The sequence below is a fragment of the Corvus cornix genome, chromosome Z (genome assembly GCF_000738735.6).
Source record: "Corvus cornix cornix isolate S_Up_H32 chromosome Z, ASM73873v5, whole genome shotgun sequence".
NCBI classification, from domain to species: domain Eukaryota; kingdom Metazoa; phylum Chordata; class Aves; order Passeriformes; family Corvidae; genus Corvus; species Corvus cornix.
The window spans coordinates 56,776,629-56,794,600 of record NC_046357.1 but is presented as its reverse complement, the minus strand read 5'-3'; the positions used below and the strand labels follow the sequence as shown (position 1 = coordinate 56,794,600).

General features: G+C 37.7%; 1 protein-coding gene across 1 annotated transcript in view; it reads right to left on the bottom strand.

The window, feature by feature from the left end:
- MLLT3 (MLLT3 super elongation complex subunit) overlaps positions 1-17,972 on the bottom strand; it is a 121,687-nt gene that overhangs the window by 9,677 nt on the left and 94,038 nt on the right. Inside the window, exons 7-11 of the mRNA XM_039567498.1 lie at positions 10,855-10,933; positions 7,090-7,222; positions 5,463-5,562; positions 2,532-2,603; positions 672-743 (exon numbers count right to left, since the gene is read on the bottom strand). Coding sequence (XP_039423432.1) covers positions 672-743; positions 2,532-2,603; positions 5,463-5,562; positions 7,090-7,222; positions 10,855-10,933 — 456 coding nt within the window. The remainder of the gene's footprint in view (positions 1-671; positions 744-2,531; positions 2,604-5,462; positions 5,563-7,089; positions 7,223-10,854; positions 10,934-17,972) is intronic.

Here is a 17,972-nt window from a genome sequence, read left to right as displayed (position 1 = left end):
TAAACATGATAAAACCATCTGTGCTACAATTGCACCCGCTTTGCTGACAGTGCTTATTGTTTAATCTTCACAATTTGCATCCCAATAGTACCTGACAATCCCACTGAAAACCAAGAATACTTTCTTTGCTCTTACTGTTGCTTAACATTTCAATAAATTTGAAGCCTTTTTGGTTGTACACGTCCATATTTTGCTCGTTCTACGACTTCAGAAGACTCAACGAATATATTATATTTTTCTTCAAAGTGGACTTTGCTTTGAATTCCATGTTTTCTGCTTGCCATAGAAAAAAAACCACTTTGATTGATTCTGAGACAAGGCTGGTCATTTTCAGGAAAGAGGCAACAAGATTTTTTATCAAGTGACAGTGCACAGCTATATCCATTGTCTCATCCTGTTTTCATAATTATTGATATAGTATGTTAAGAAATGTAACAACAAACTTAAATTTAAATTTTAATTTTTTTTTAAAATCTGTCATTTAGAGAGACAACACAGTTTAAAGTAAGTGCAAAAAATTCCCCAAGCTGCAGTGTAACAAGTAGTTGACTTCTGTGGACTATACAGGCTTATTAAACCTGATTACAGAGTTTTAAATAAAGGCAAAAAAAGAGATGTGACTTCACAATTTCAATAAGCACACTGTGATAGTGCATAAGAGTGCTCCTCACCTGCTGCAGTACATGTCTCTCTCTCAATGTCATTAATCTTCTGTGGAGCTCTACTAGTTCATCAAGATATGCCTAGAAACAAATCCCCCCCCCCAAACAACTTGTTAATTAAGTCATAGCAATGTAATTCATAAACTTCAGATGACTTCAAAACCAGTACAAATAGAAATCTTATTTTAAATCTTGGAATCATATAATATCCTGAGTTGGAAGAGATACAGAGGGATCACTGAGTCAAACTCCTGGCTCTGCACAGGGCACCAAGGGTGACAGCATGTGTCCGAGACCATTGTCCATTGTCTGAGTTTCTTGAACTCTATCAGGCTGGTGCTGTGACCACTTCCCTGGGTAGCCCATTCCAGGGCTTGACCACTCTCTATGTGAAAAACCTTCTTATAATATCCAACCTCCCCTGACTCAGCTTCATGCCATTTCCTCGGGTCCTGTCACTGGTCACCATGGAGAAGAGACCAGTGCCCACCCCTCCTCCTCCTCTCAGTCAATGAGGTCTCCCCGCACAGTCTCTCTTCTCCAGGCTGAACAGACCAAGTGAGCTCAGCTGCTCTTTGTAAACCTCCTCTTTAGATCCTTCCCCCATCTTTGCAGCCCTTCTTTGGATGCTCTCTAATGGTTTTAAATCCTTCTTAAGAGTATGTCACCCAAAACTGCACACAGGACTTGAGGTAAGACCAAACTCTTCTTTGAGGTGTATTTTTTTATTAATAGTCGGCATTCCCTAGCTCAATACAACCCAAATATAAATTTTTGTGGCTTTTTAAGATACTTGACGCTGACAAAAATCTTCTTAGGTGGTCATTTGTTGTCGAAGATAATCTCTGTATCTCAACTGTGCCAAAAAGCATCAAAAGACTGGGGATGCCAAAACACCATCTTTAGAAAACATATCCCACCTTTCCACGTAAGAACCAAACCCAAAGTCTCACAATCGAATCAAACTTTTTCTCTAGAGGTATGTAGTTATTTCTTTTGTGTCAACAGGGAGATATAAAGAGAGAAAGACTAAGCAAAATTAATCCAAAGGTAAATTCCAGTGCTTCTTCCCTGGGATGACAAACATGTCCCACCTCTCCCCCCTGTTATCAACTTTCTCCTTCAGCCTGAGCCATCAAAACCTTTTTTTTTTTGCTTGTAAGCAGAGAGAGATATGGCACTCAGCCTAAGCAACGAAAAAGCAAACCAAAAGATCAGAGTACGCAGATAAAGATCTAGATACTGCAACTTGCATCTCTTGCCTCATGTTATCACAAAATCTACACTAATACCAGCAAGAGCCTTCAGAGAAACTTGTCCATAGTGGGCAATTGTGCTATGTTCACTCACGGAAGGATTGAGAGCTCTTACCCACAACCAGTAGACAAATCAAGCTATCCCAGTGTTAAATGGTAACAGTTGCTTCATGTCATTTTAGTTAACACGCTAAACCACACTGCCACTTCCCGAAGCACAGCCTTCAGAAAGGATTCTGGAAAATAGATGTGGTTTTTGCTTCCCTAACTGATTGATTTCCTGGCTAGGAATGCATCTGTGAATTCTCATCTACATCTCATTCCTCTGTGAAGCACAATACAAACTCGTGGTGGAGAGCAGATAAAATAAACAGATGGCAGATTCCCAGCTGGTGAAATTTGCCAAATCACCTGATTGAAAAGAGGGAAAAAAAAATTCAAAATAGGAGAGAAGTTAAAAGAATTACAGAAAGAAAAAAGAGAAAGATCTGCACCTAAATGAATCCAAATCAAAGATGTACTAAGATTTTCATTCTGTAACAAAGATTGGCATTTGGTAAGCACATTAGTATCATATTCTGGAGTATTTTATTGCTACCTCATCATTATTTACCTTATCACAATCCCCATTCTTCATTTGTTTATCTGCTTTGTTTTGCTTTATTGGACTTTTCACTTCTAATATCTGGAAAAGAAAGAAAATACTGTAAAAATTCAATGTGTCACTGGATACAATTATATATGGAAAATTCTGCTGTTAATAACACAAACTCAAAACTGAGCTTTTCATTCTTTAATCTGTGTAACCTACTCATATTTTTTAGAACAAAAAGTAACTTACAGCAGAAAATGCTGAGGTACAGGAATGAGGTGATAGTGATATTATTAATCCTTAAAAGAAGAAATTTCATGTCATTTAAAGCCTTCCCACCACTTTTTTTCCCCTATCTTTCGCGTGCTGGTTGGACAGGAAGTGACTCGGCAGATACAAGATGATGCTGAGGGTCTCTCCAGTGCCTTTGAAATGTCACATTATCACTGTACTTTTCCTGTTCTTTTTTTCCCCCCAATGCTATCTCTTTTCTTTGACAACAGAGGTTTTGAAACAGTCCTTGAAATGACTGCATGAGTTGTAACTGAAAAACAAAGCGATTGAAAGTAATTTCTTTTGCACTTATATGGTACCCTTCCTTCAAGGCCACTCACATCTATTTACTATCACACATACAAACCAAGATGGCTTCATCTGATACTGAAACAGATCCAAGAAGAGCACATTAGCAAGCAGCAGGACACCATGCTTGATTTGAAACTTTTAGGACTGAAGGCAGAAGTATTTGGGGGAAAAAGAACTGTTGATTGTTCTTTCAGTTTTTTCCACAGAGAACACTTTTTTGAAGTTAAAAGAAAAATCACCATATCATTCCCAACCTAGAATATAACCAGTTCTTCTGAAAAACATCAAAGAAAACTAAGTAATCACAGATAATGGGAGATTACGTTTCACCCTTCACTGTAAGTGAGACTAACATCACTAGCATGATTAACTCCAAAACCATACTGAACAGCCACAACACAGGATAAAACTCAGCAATTAAAACAAGGAAATAAAGCCTGTAAGAACAAGTCTTCTAGAAGCCTTGCTGACATTTTTCCCCAAGTCCTCTCTCATTTCTACTTCCCTTGGTTTAAATGACTAAACTGCATATATGCTCCCCAGGCTGACCAGCATCTTAAGAATACACCTGGCAGACAGCTATTTCCCTATCTAGAGAGAATGACTGCAGACATGAGTTAACCTTACTTGATTTACTTAGCCAAGAGTGGTGCATGTTCAGAATCAAAACATACATTTTTGAGGAATTATTCTAGTCCTTTTGTTCAACACCTTCTGGGGTTACTGCTGTGTAGGCCAGGAGAAGGAAAGTTTTGTGTTGAAAAAAACCCCCACCCAACCCTACAAAAAACCAGACCTTTAGTCATGGATTCAGAACCTCTTAGATGCTTTTATTGTTTTCACAGGAAGAAAATTCTTGGTTTCAAATAGAACCTTACCAAGAACACAATATTATTTGAAAAAGCTGCTTCCTTACAGTGCTCTTGATGTGTAGTTAAAATTTAAGATCTTAAGCACTCTTGTTTAGATGAGATACAGCACTAATCACATCTGAGGAAGCTTATACAAATACTAACTCTGTCTTAGCTCTTCAGTTCTATAAAGGAACTTAGTCAACACAAACCTGATTTCAATCAGTAAAAGATATCATCCTGCAAAGCAGCACTACGCTACCAAGAAGAGATTTCAAATGTGGCTGTAGTTCACACAATTTGAATTCTCTCAATGCTTCCCGAAATTTCCAATTTGCAGCTCGATTACAAAATTTAGCTCAATTAAAGAAAAAGAAGAAGGTTTGTGACATTCAATTTTAGCTGGCACACAGCTATTGTTTGGAGTGTCTAAATGTGGAGGCAGACCTTCTACTACATCACCAACAGGCAAAGGAACACAAAAGGTGTATCTGAGTGGGCTGCTGATATTGAGACTTATGATTACTTAAAAATTACTTGGGCTCTTTAGAATCCTCATTAAACAAGCCATAGACAGATTTTTTATTTTTCTTGTGCTTATGTGTCTAGTAAATGCAATATTCTTTATCCTTATTAGCCAGCTTTTATACCTCAAGACTATATCTTAAAAACTTGTAACTTTTGTATGGACAACTTAGAAGAGCCTACAGCAGCAGAAAATAAGAGTATTTTCTGGACATGGAATCACCTTCTCTCTGTGCACAAAGTAACTTCCAAAGTTAGTGAGGCTTTTTTCCCCCAGTGTACTTGAACTTAGCTAACATGTATAATAATATTTGAGGTTTGTACTATAGCTTGCATTGGAAATGTTAATAGAAAAACAAGAGCAAGTATATAATATCTGCCAGATAATTGAAGCAATTATAGAAAAGAGAGATAGAAAACACCCACCCATGAAACTCACCCTCTAAACCATGAACTTGTGTTAGTACACGTAGACACTATTCTAACTATATCATAAGCGTAAGTAGCCATTTATTGCCAGTAAGTGTCCTGACAGCTTTGTGTATGACAATTGACACTGGGAATGAATCATGACTCCTTAAAATAACTGACAAATGGGGTATTTTATTTTGTAAAGAATGTAAGTTCTTATACTTAATTTTATATTTAGAGAGTCTTACTAACTGGGGGTGAGGTACCTCCCAAAAGCTAACTCTCATTTATCCCTGGAGTATTTTGCAACTCCAAGTAATTGACTTTCTTTTCTTTGAAAAGCCAAACTCCTCTATGTTGCTACCTCAGAAATAACAGCCATGTTACCTCTTACAAATGTGGGACAAGTACTCTGATGCAAAGTAAAAACTATTGTGTCTTCTACTGCAGTAAAAAAATACTGTAGCTTTCTAGATAAACATTGGTGGGGGGGAAGGGGAAGAGATGAATCAATAAACTCTTGAGTTTGATGCTAACTGTATCTACTGCTAATACAAAGCCAAACTCCATTTTTTTTTACCTGGCTGTTGCTGGTTTTCAGTACAGGTGGTGCTGGCTCATGATGCAGCGGTGAGGAAGCTGAGCTGCTGTCACTATCGCTGCCATCACTCAGACTAACCCTGCAGAAAAAAAGAGCCACAGCATTACACCTGCAGACAAAGGGCTGTCAAAGCTGGTGAGCCAGCCTCGGACTTTGAGGTGGGGACTTACAATGACCAATCCCTTGCTAAGCAAGCTACTGCTAATCAAGGTCACATGGAAGAGAGGCATCTGAGCAGGGCTGCACTCCAGAAAAAACTCTTCATAGCACAAAGAAGGAGGCTGCCTGCCTGCACTTGGCTGGGATGAAGTGTCCAGCTAACAGCAGCTAATGTTACAGAAATGGTAAACACCTACAAAATTGAACTGCTGCTCCCTATCTCGGTTCACATCTATGTCAAAGAAAGAAAGTGGTCCTTAGGGATACTTTTCTGCTCTTCTAAAAGCTTTCCAAACAGCTGTACTTCCCACCTGAACAAGTGTTTTACTGAAAAGTTCCTTGTTTCTTGTAACACACTTTTTCCTGATTAAAATTCAAAAACTTAGCACCTCAGGAGAGGTCACATGAAAAAGCCCAGTTCCTAATTAGTTTCACCCTTCATTTACTTACAAACAACAGGGAATATTTTTTGTTGGGAAAAACCCCATTAGTTTTTTGGGATAAAAAGACACAGAGAAATAACAGCCTTACAGTTCTATTAAAAAACTGAAACAAAATCTCCACACTTGGAGACAAGTTGAGCTTGGAACAATCCTTTACACAATCACTGACACCAACAAGTTCTCAAACTGCTAGTCATCTTGGTCTTTTTCTCCTTGATTCCAGCTGCTAAAGTACATCAGGGAAGAAGCTGCCATTCATTAAAGTTCTCCTATTACCTTCCCATTCAAGCAGTAGCTGGCACTGGTACTCAGGTGCTGTGCACTAACGTAAAACCCTCTGAATTACATAAAGAATCTAATATGAAATGCGTTTGAGAGAGACAGTTTCAGGTTTTCCATAACTTTGAACACCATTTAGATGGAGCTTCAAGCTGCCTGAACAGCAGATGAATTTTGGAATGCCCTCTGAAGGTTGCAGCAAGGATGCAGAAACTTTTTTTAAAAATCAAAAATTAAAAAAATTCCTGTGACAGATGCTTGCTTTACCTTCTGATGCACTTTTACTCATTATTTACTGCATGCAGCACAAAATTTACTTGAAATTCAGATTTCATTGATTTAGATTCAATTTAACAGCTTAATCTAAAACAGGTAAGCAGAGCGGTCTTGTGACTATGTATAAAATAGCTCATTCAACAGCTGAAGGACAATTTCCTCTAATTCAGGCCAGAGAGCAATTATAACTCCTCTCAAGTCACAAAGGCATGAAATCAAGTGAAGTCAAACAAATGAGGATCATCATAACCGTATTGATTAGTACAGGAAGAGTTTGTATCAGGAATGGCTAGTTCTGTTAGTTTTTAAAAGGCGCTCTTTTCCTCTAGAAAGAGTGAATTTTCTGCCCATTTGCTATGCAGCACTCTGAGAACATCAGACCTCACCTTGTTACTAACAAGCACTACACGTCTTGGTCAGCAGGCTACTTGCAATCACAAGACACTCACCTGCGACTCCTGCTTCCTCCTCGTGTATTTACAGGTTGCTCCAACTCAGAATCATTGTCCTTCTCATCTGCTTCATCTGATTCATCTTCATTATCATCTGAATGCAGATCTTTCATTATAGTCCTCAATGGACCTGAAACAACAGAGACAATAAAGTACAATGAAGTTTACTTCCCCGTGTTTTGGGCAATTCACCCAGCTTTGAAAACTACCTTCCCCACACAGTGTGGAGAGAGGAAAGTCTTAAACAAATTAAGTGATGCACTGGGGGCTTATACTGCAGGGACCTGTCCACTTATTTGTGAATCTTTACTCACAGGAGCAACTCAGTCAGCTTCAACAGACTTACTCATGACAATGAAGTGACTCACATGTTCAAGTGTTAGAACAATTTGCAACCTAGATCATAGCTGAAGTAAGTAAAATACTGCCATGACAGGAGAAATTGACATGAAATGTATGCTTGCTAGAAGCATGCTTCTTTTGCATTGCTCGGGTTTAGTATTTTTTGCTTTCTCAAAGGGCATTATATGTGAGTAAAGATCTACAGGGACATATTGATCAGTACTAGTACATTTGTTAGGTTAAGCCATGTATTGAGAAGTTGGTTCTAACAAATCATTCTGACTAAATTATACTGTACAAGGCAGTCATTTTGTCTTCTTGGTTTTTATATATTTAACTTCAGCTGTTCCCATTATTTCAGGGTCAATTTCAAGTTGAGTAAGCACTTTGCCAATGTTGATTAAGTACAATCAATCCCACCCAGCACTGTATTATCACTTTTTCTGCATTTACAAAGCTTGACTTGCTCACAAAACTGCATTAAACTCAGTTTGGGTTTTGATTTTTACTCTTTTTGCTCTAAGAGACAGAGCAAGAGGAGTATGTTTAATAGATCTGGAAAGTGTAACACTACAGCTACTTGAAATAAGAATGGGCAAAAGCAGATTAGAAGAGGGAGGAAAGTAAAATGTCCTGTTGCCACAGGACATTTAACTATGAAGTACAGACCATCTGAGACATGAAGCAGTAATTGAAAGCACCAGTGATGGCTGTAGGAACAGCAATTAATATTATGGTTGTGTAATTCCTTCAGTCCAAGAAACAAAGTACGAAGAATTAAGTAAGAAACATGAACAAAGTGAGCCTGAGATGAAACTTTCAACTCTCTATTTACTAATGGGGAAACTGAGTCAAGGGGTGTCCTCCCTGGTGACTGCCAGCAGAGAAGGCAGACATCTGTCAGTCAGTGCCATACTCATAACAGGGACAGTGTTCCCTTCATGGGAGGAACAGTTTTACAGACTATTCCAGACGTAAAAAATGTTCAGGCCATAGGCATTTTGCCTAGTTTTGTGCAAGTGACTTCAAAGCTGATTTATCACTAATGCTGCACTAGAACTTTTGTAAATTGGCACAGTTTGGACAGGTTCAGAGCACTGAACCTTTTCTCTGGTTTCACACCCAACCAAATGGTGCTGATGGGCAAATTCCTGGTTTACCAGACATCTGTACAGGTGACAACACGGAAGTGCTTCTTGTCCATGCACCCACTGCTGATATGTAGAAGCAGCTGAGCTGTGCTCCATTTTCTGTCCCTGTTTGGATCTCAGGCAGACAAAACTCAGCTATTTGCATATGACAACTTGTAGTCTGGCTGAATAAGTTATCATCTGACCCTTGAAGGAGGGAAAGGGCTTTTATAGGAGCAGTAATAAAAAGAAACTTGGACTCCTGAGAGACATCCATCACTGACAGCCCCATAAGCCTTGAACAACCTGTCATTCAAACAAGCTCTCCCTTAGTGGAGGAGCATGTCTGGGAGCCTGAAAAGCACGTTGCCAGCTAACTTTTCAGCAGACTTTTCTAGCAATCAGCAAAGCATTAATTTTTAGGTCTTTTTTTTTTTCTAGCATGGATAGCAATTTTCTGTTCCTTGCTAACACTTACTTTAAAATTCCATAACAATCTTTTTAAAGGATTGAAAAGTTGCTACCACCTAAGAGATCAGAATAGTTAAGGAGAAACTGAAAATTAGGAGTTGCCCATAAGCAAGTTTTCTTTGTAAGGAAACAGAGAAATATCAAAGTAAGCCCCAAGGACAGAAGAACTTGAGGAACCTGAGGTTAGCCCGCTGCTTATGCAAAAAGAGGTGAAGGAAGTTCATGCTGTGGTTTTTTGACACCTGAGTAAGCACTGGAATCTAAATGCAACCAAAAAAGAGCCAACAGACCTGGAAAGTAACTTTCGGTTAAGGGAAAAAAGCATGGCTTCTGACCAGAGCACAACATACAGGGTGAACATGCCATGGTAAGTCTGGTGCTCTATACCTCTGATATACAAATTCATGGCCTGGGCAATGAACACGCTTAGTTAATTGGGGTTTCTGGAACTCCCAGAAAGAAGCAGGAACCACTATTTACTGTGGCAAAAAAGAGAAGACATATATATACCATTTGCACTTCAGAGCTGGTCACATCAGAGGACAAATGTCCCATCTATTCTAGAGAAGGTATAAAGAACTGAAAGACAATCTGTGATATGTCACATATGATCCTGAAGAGATGGATGGGACCGTCTGCTCAGAAGAAACCACTAAGTCAAGAAGTTTGTCCCCAGCAAAAGACAACAGATGCAGAAGTGGGTATCCAAGTCATTTGGCTTATAATGGACAGGTGACGCCACTAAGGAGGTTTTCATGAGAACAAAAATGGGGGTTCAGCAGGAAGTGTATCTGTTTACTCTTAGGTAAAAATCAACTGCCTGAAACCAGTCATTACCACACTTCACTTCAGCTCTTGCTTTCTTTTGCATGGAGTAACACTGCCAGAAAACATTAGACAATCAGTACCAGCCACCTGCAGAAAGGCAGAAGGACAGATATGCATGATGTGACAATCTGTTTAAAATCAGTGTGTCTGAGGTACTAATGTATTGCCATAACCCTAAATCGAGTCTACCACTGAAGAATATAAATGGCTAAAACAAACAAATTTGTTTAGTCAAAGGCTGCTTTTTTAATGCTCCCTATCCAAAGAACAAAACAAAAGCTCATTAAGAATGTATCAGTTGTACAATCTTCTAAACCAGGGAAAGAAGCCAACCAGGAACTAAGTAGTTTAATAGATCATGGAGAACGAATATCAAGTTCTTTATAGAAAACATGCCTTGGCAAAGCCCCCAGGAAAAAAAAATGCATTCTTTACTGAGTTTCAAGTAAACTGAAATCATTAGCCAGAAAACCAAAATGCAAACTTTAAGTCTAACCATCATCCTTCCCTGCCATGTATCTGAAGTAAATACTGTATGCTCTTAAAACTTCCCAGTTGTATGGGACAATCACAGCCTTTGAAAGGGTCTACATAAACACATCTGTGGGATTCTGTTGGCTGCTCATGGGAAACCACACTCTTCCAGAGCTTCAGATAGAGCCAGGTGCCATGCCAGCTAACCCTGCAGAAGGACAATTCCGAAAGAGCTGCTCTTTCGGTTTTAGCATCTGTTAAGTGACTGGCAAGTATTTAGCCCTTCAAAACAACCAATATTCACACCCTTTTCTCAGATTCACAGTTTGTCTCTCTCCTTTTATTTTGCCCTTACAGCCACATCTGAAAACAACTGCAGAAAAGTCTCTAAATCAAAACTGTGGCCAGTTCAGGCAGTGAAACACAGGAGAAAAGAGGTAATGAGATGCCATGATTCTGTTTCTATTGGCCCCTTCATTTCACACATTCCGTTCAATTTCTTTTCCTTTATTGGTACCTTGTTGTCTGTTGTTTTGAGATGGTGTAAAACTGGAACTGGAACTGGAGCTGGAACTGGCAGGACTGGGCTGTTCAGACTTAAAAGAAAAAAAAAAAGAAAATAAATAACATTTTAAGAGACATTTTTTTGCCAAAAAAAAACCCCTCTTACGTTAGTTACTGCCTAAAGTGTTCTGTCAAGAAAAAAGAACTGTGGGGCCAAATAATACTCAAAGACCTTTATTTCAGGTGTCAGTGAGGCAAACATTGTTGAAATTACTATTGCACTCACCATACATACACACTACTACATCATGTCTAACTGCTAAAGCCTAACAAGAAGTTTCCAATGCCTTGTTTGAAAGATTATACAACATGAGAGCTGAAATGAGTTTATAATGAACCTAAGGCATCTCTGTCATTGTCATACGGCAGACACAACATTTTTCAAATTAGCAATGACATTGTGGAATTGAAAAACAAAAGACCTGAGCAGACCACACTAAATGCCCTCAGACAGTTTTCTTTCATGTCCCTTAGAAAGTAAGTCTTAGTATAGGGATTCAAATTAAACTTTTATGCTGTTACTGAATTTCTGCTAATCCTAACAGTTTCCATATGTATCAAAACTCTGCAGATTGTAAATGTGATTGACCAGAAGGTATGCCTAGTTACAAAGAGAAATGATCTAGATTTTACCAACTAAAAAGAGAACCAAATTTTTAAACAGGGTCACTAAAATCAGTGTATATTATTTAACAAACAGTTCTACACATTTTTTTTCCTACTTTTGTTTAAAATGTGTAAAGTTATCTTTAAAATTCATGAGAAAGTCCTATTACTTCATGGAAAAATTCTGTGTATTTTGCTCAGTGTTTATGGCTTATGAGGGCAGTACTGGAGAGTCTTCATTCCTGCTGCCAGGTTGCATGTTTCCATATACTTTTTGGCTGACTCCCAGACTCAGTGGTACACACTTGCACACTCATCTGTGTACGTGAGACAAAGTATGAATCTGGTATGTGGGCAGAGGGGATGCTAACTGAGAACACAAAACATAGTGGCCATACAGAAGGAACAGTGAAAATCAGATTAGGAAATAATGGTCTAAACATCTACTATTGAAAAGAAAACCAGCTTACACTTTAAATTTTATACAACTGCGTTACCGTGATGTGTTATCCAGGCTAACAAACATTTTCTGACTCTCCTTGCCTTATAATTCAGACAGAACTAAATTGTTCTCAAAAATGACAGCAGAAATATCCAGTCTGTAAAACTCAGTTTTCACACACACAGGCTACCTAAGGCTAACAGCTGCTTTTTCTCCATAAATCAATCTATTGTTGCCCTTTATAACAGAGGGGGCAGATTTACTGCCTTTTGTTGCCTTTTCTCAGGATGAGAGGTGCCTATTTGGGCAACAGAATGCTTGAGAAAAAAAACATTAACATCTGCTCTCCTTAAATTAACACCAGCTCCAGTTCTCACAGAGTCAAAATACAAACTCCATACCTGACTGTGTGGGTGTATGCCACTTATGTGCAACTGAATCAGCCCTGTGCAACAAAACCAAACCCAACCAGCAACACAACCCACTTCAGTGTACTGAGAGAGATTCTCACATGGTCCACAGCATCAGACCTTTTTGAAACACACTGCAGCATCACTTGACACTGCTCCAAAAATCATGTACTTTTCAAAAAAAATTTTTTTTTCCTTCTTGAGTTTCTGTAAAACCTTACAAGATTTTTAGCTGTAAAATAATCATGGATGATATAAAGCAGATGACGCAGTGATGAAGAACAAGAGTCAATGCAAACTTTAAAGACATCAGCAAACTAAGCAAACTAAACTAAGTTCAGTCTTCTAGCTTCAGGCTACTCTTATACATCTGGTTTATCTGTCAATTTCTGCTTCTTGCAAAACAAAATTACAAGCTGAGAACTGGTTTCTGCAGACTTCCATTAACTGTATTTTTCCTTTATTAACTTCAACATGAATGTCAACTTACTGAAGATCCATTCCCTTAAAAAAATAGAAAACACTAAAAGACTATAATATTCAGCTTTCAAATGCTAACATTCTAAAAATCAAAAAATCACATAGATGCAGAGACTATTTCACTAGTAAAACTTCACTACTTTCTTTTTTAACCAGTTTACTTGAAATGAAAAAAGGGGAAAAGGCCTAGTCTCATTACAAGGGCTGCAAATATGAGTGAAATTGCTCCATGTCAAAATTTTCTCCCAGCATTAACTAACTTGGTCAGTATCACAAGAACAAATGAATATTAATACACATAAAGTTATATGTTTTCCTGGTAAAAATTTTGCTCTGCTTTAGCAAGATCACTTTGAGAAGTTAAACCACAGAAAGTCCTTATGAAACATATATCATCATCCATACATATTTTAAAAGGGTTCCTAATAACTTTTAAAACTATTTACATTATTTCCTTAAAAAACCCTATCTGAAAATTTATTTCAAGAAATACGGATTAGCATAAATATTAAAACTATTCAGTATTGGAAATGAAACCTTCATTTTTTGACTGAGAAATCTGGGTGAGAGCGCACCCAGAGGAAACAGTTGCTTTTAAGCTAAGAATGAATGTTATTAACAGAAAAGACTTGCCTTTTCAGAAGGAACTAAAAATATGCCTTCCATATATGAATGTGGATTAGTGCCAATAGCACCCATGCTTCTAGTTAACAGAGGGTGTCTTTTGTCACTTAAGCAATGCTTTTTGACAGTTTTACAGGTTCTTATCCCAAGAACTTCGGTATTTATTGCTTTACACACTTGGGCTTTCTACTCTTATCCCCTGGTTCCCAATCACCAAATACTTAATTTTTCAATGGGTCTGAAATTAGCTAAAGTATGTCTTTCAACAATAAAAGTTTAAGACAGTATCAGGGAACAGCTTTTCTCCTATGGCCTTTTCCTGTTTTACCAGTTTTCTCTTTCTACAGACACGCTAACGAGAGTTTGGGCCCAAACTGTTCATTAGTGCAATGACCCGATATGATTTATCTTTGACATTCTTCGACAATCTACTTTGTTTTAGTGCTCTCACAGTGATGCACAGGAGACAGTGACTTCTTTATTAGGCTTGATTGAGGGATCCTGTGCTTTGAAACTGTTCAGCAAAAGAAGGCAATTTTCTTTAGCCCAAGTTTTCCCTGAAAAGGTATCCTTTTTACCAGTGATTTTTCTAAATCACTTAACTTCTCTGCCATTTCCAAATTCTTGTCTGTTTTTACAAGTAATTAAACAACTCGCTCTTGAACTGCAAAAAACTTTCAGGCAAACCCACTTGTTTATGATAAAGGATATAATAGATCTGTTTCTGTAATATTTCATGTTTGTTCCAATGTGTACAAATTCTTGGGGCTGTCTGGTGCAGGGCCAGAAGCTGGACTTAGATGATCCTTGTGGGTCTCCTCCAACTAAGGATATTCTATGGTTCTGTGACTCTAAAAATAACCCCCATCATTTCAAGCCCCTTATTAATTCTTACATCAAGAAATAGAAGACATCTATATGTATGTTGTTGACAATGGTTTTTCTTGCCTTTCCCTGAACCATTCTTGAAGGAAGCTTACAAATTGTTTCTTGAAGTAAACATTAAGTGGTGTAGCAATATCTCATTTCATATCAGTCTACATATTTCTTATTTTTTTATGCATGATAGTCTAAAGACATAAGTTTCCCAGTGCTATACACACTGAGAAGTCTATACACTTGAAACTACTTATATAGCTGAGCATTGCTTCCACTTTGTGCAAATTTAGAGTTTCTGGGAGGAGGAACATGCTCCCAGCAGGACAATACTTCTTCTCTTCCCTAACAGGACTCCTGTACTTACAGCTTCTACTGCCTCTTAAGCGCCCTATCAGTGAGCTCAGCTTTTAGTAGAATAATTCAACCTATCTGTAGCTCACACAAGAGGTTCCCACTGAACATCATAAAACAGCTTTTCACTGTGAGGGTAACCACTCATGGGAACAGGGTGATTTTGGCATCTCCCTCCTTAAGAGATATTAAAAAAAACCCATCTAGAGAGGGTCCTGGTCACCCAGCTCAAAGTGGCCCTGGTTGAAGAGGGCAGGTAGACCAGATGACAATCAGAGGTACCTTCCAACATCAACCAGTCTGTGATTCTTTGAATTTGAAACATACCCTTCACTTAAAATGTAGCATCCAGAAAGTACCTTAATTGAACATTAGCAACTCTTTCCTCTGAACAACTGCACTGGATGAAGTGGGATTTGCATTTCCTTAGAGACTGTCCTACTGAAACATGTATCTAATTTTGAAATAAAATCCTTTTCCTTCTATTTTTATGAACCTATTTTATTTTACCTTTATAGATAAAAAAAAAAGAATTGAGACAATGCTAACATAAAAACTCACAAATACTCAACACTTAGAGAAGATTCATGCACAGGAGACTGAGCTAAAAAAATGCAGATAAAAAAATTCTTTTGCAGAACACTGTACAATAAAACTGAAAGATGAAGCACTAGTGAAGATTGTTCTGTAACCTGTAGGGTATTTTTGCTGAAAATATCTTACTGGAAAGAGTGGCAGACACATAGTAAAGCAAGCAAAAAAGTACAGGAGGGAAGATCAAGGTTTGTCTTGCAGAACAGCTGAATACTACAGTTTCCATGGATTTCATGACTACAAGATAATGAGTGAACTAAGGATAAAATAAACTAAGAATGGGTATGGTCACATGAGTATGAACACGGTCCTTAAACATGAGAGGCAAACTGATGGAAGTTCTCATCAGATAAGCCTAACCAAGAAGGATAAAGACTGTCCCGAATATGTAGGCAATGATGGCAAAGACAGGGTTATATGAAGGCTTTTGAAAACTGGCACTAACCACTGTGTTATTTAGACCACATTTTCCCAAAAATGTCCAAAAAGACACCAATATTTGTGAAGAATTGATAAAGGATGAGCAGCACAACATGGGGAATTTAACAGTTTTGTATTCCATACAGTCTGAATTATATGGAAAAAAAAAATGAGGCCAAATGATATAAGATGAAGATATGCTAAATAAATCACTTGTTTGAAGAACATTGCTCATTTTATAAGCTCAGTGGCATGACAGCCCTGTGATGAGAGGATGGCAACTGTCCCTCTGTACTTCTTTAACTGTGGAAAGGCCAAATTAAGCTGACAAGCAATAATCTGATATCGATTTTCTGAGAGTTTGACCTAACATTTTAAACTTTCCCTTTGAGAACTTCCACATACTCTATAAACAAAGCTGTCTTAAGCCAATGAAGGAAATGTGCTTTGGAAAGAAGGTCTAACTTCAACTTTAGTACTAAATACAAACCAGAAAATTCAGTCTAGGCATTAAAGCCAAGGTGAGAGTTTCATTCAACTAATCTACATCTTCTGCTCTAACGGGATTAATAATGTTAGAAGATAGGTGGTAGTTGTTCTGGCCAGCCCCTACAGCTGCTGTGTTGGAAGCCAAGACTTCCAGATTCCCTTCTCTTGCTCTATTTTATCTACTGTGCCCTGTGTCACGTATCAGCACTGAGAAGGACAGATGCTGATGCATACCCAGTTCACTGTCTGGGAAATTAAACAGACAGTTTGCTGTCACTTTTGGGGCAGCAGGAAGGTGGTTCACCTAAATTCTCCGAGATATGAGGTTTTAATGTCAGGAATTCACATACTCCTATTAACAAAAGAACCAACTGAAGAACCATCTACATGTAAAACTGCTTTTATGGGTATAATTATGTACTATGGTACACTTCTACACATCAGAAATTTGGTCTTCTCAGCAGGTACTCAGAGACTTTACAAATTCACCACAATTCCCCTCTATTCTTATGTAGCTCTGTCGAACACTCCCAGCATGACCCTACACTAAAACTTTACTATGTGGAAAGCTTATCAAGGTCATAAAAATCAAGTAAATACAGACCTAAACATTTGAAAAAGAACAGCTTTTTTTTTCCTGAAGTCATGCTGCACAGGCTCACAGGCTCTTGAACTCACGTCCCAGAAAACCGAATTGTTCAAAATTTAACTATAAACTACAGAGAGATCAAGTGTAAATCTTTGCTGGCCCTGTCAGTTTTACAGTAAGCTTCATTGTATTTACTTTTCCATCAAACTTAACTTGTGGGATTTAAATGATTATCTGAAAACCTCAGCTTTTATTTATTGTGCATTCCAGTTCCAGTGAAAAGCTGTAGAGAGAAAAATACAAAAATGTATGTTGTCCCCTAAAAAATCCTCAAGTCTCTAAAACAAAACAAAACTCAACTCCTCAAACTATTTTTCAAAATGTTGTAACTTTTAGTCAATCTTGTGATACTGTAAACTGAACAATGGTTTTTAGATGTCATGTTTGGCAACAAAATGCTCTATAGACATTTTTTTCTATAGAAGATCTGAGACATCTGATAAGATGTTTCCTAAGCACTGCGATAATGTCATGTGTTTGTCTAATGTTTTCACAAAAGATCACCCATATTATAAACACACAGATCATGCAACACTGATTCTCTGAGAAAAAACCCACAGAGCAGATTTCTGTTGTCTTATCGGTCCTCTACCATTTACAGCTGACACATCTGCTTGCTGTAACTTTGCCTACACAAGTACTTTTACAAAAAGAATACTACAAAAAGTGATTCTTATTTAAAACTCCTTATCTCTGCTTCTCTGATTTAAAATAAGTTTTTGATAGTGCAATCTGAGCTTTATATTAACAGTTTTGCTTCTGTTTCATAAGACATAAGATTGCAACACACAACAAAGAAAATCTCTTTCAAAAATAAGAAAATCTGGTATTTGTTTATATTTAAATAACATTTAACTCAAATCTCAAATTATAATTAATGTAGTGTAATGTATTTGTAATGTAATTGACAGTTATCTGAATAGGTACTTTAACCACTGAATGAAGTTACTAAAAATATTGGGCTATAACTACATTATTGGAAATACTGGCTAAAATAAAATCTCAGGTAGGACAACCCACATCAATCTTGAGTTTTACAGTGTTCAAAGGATCAAAACCATTGTATATGGCACAAACAAATCAAGTTGAACCGTCTCATCTACCAACTGCTTCCTTTAGCTAAAATT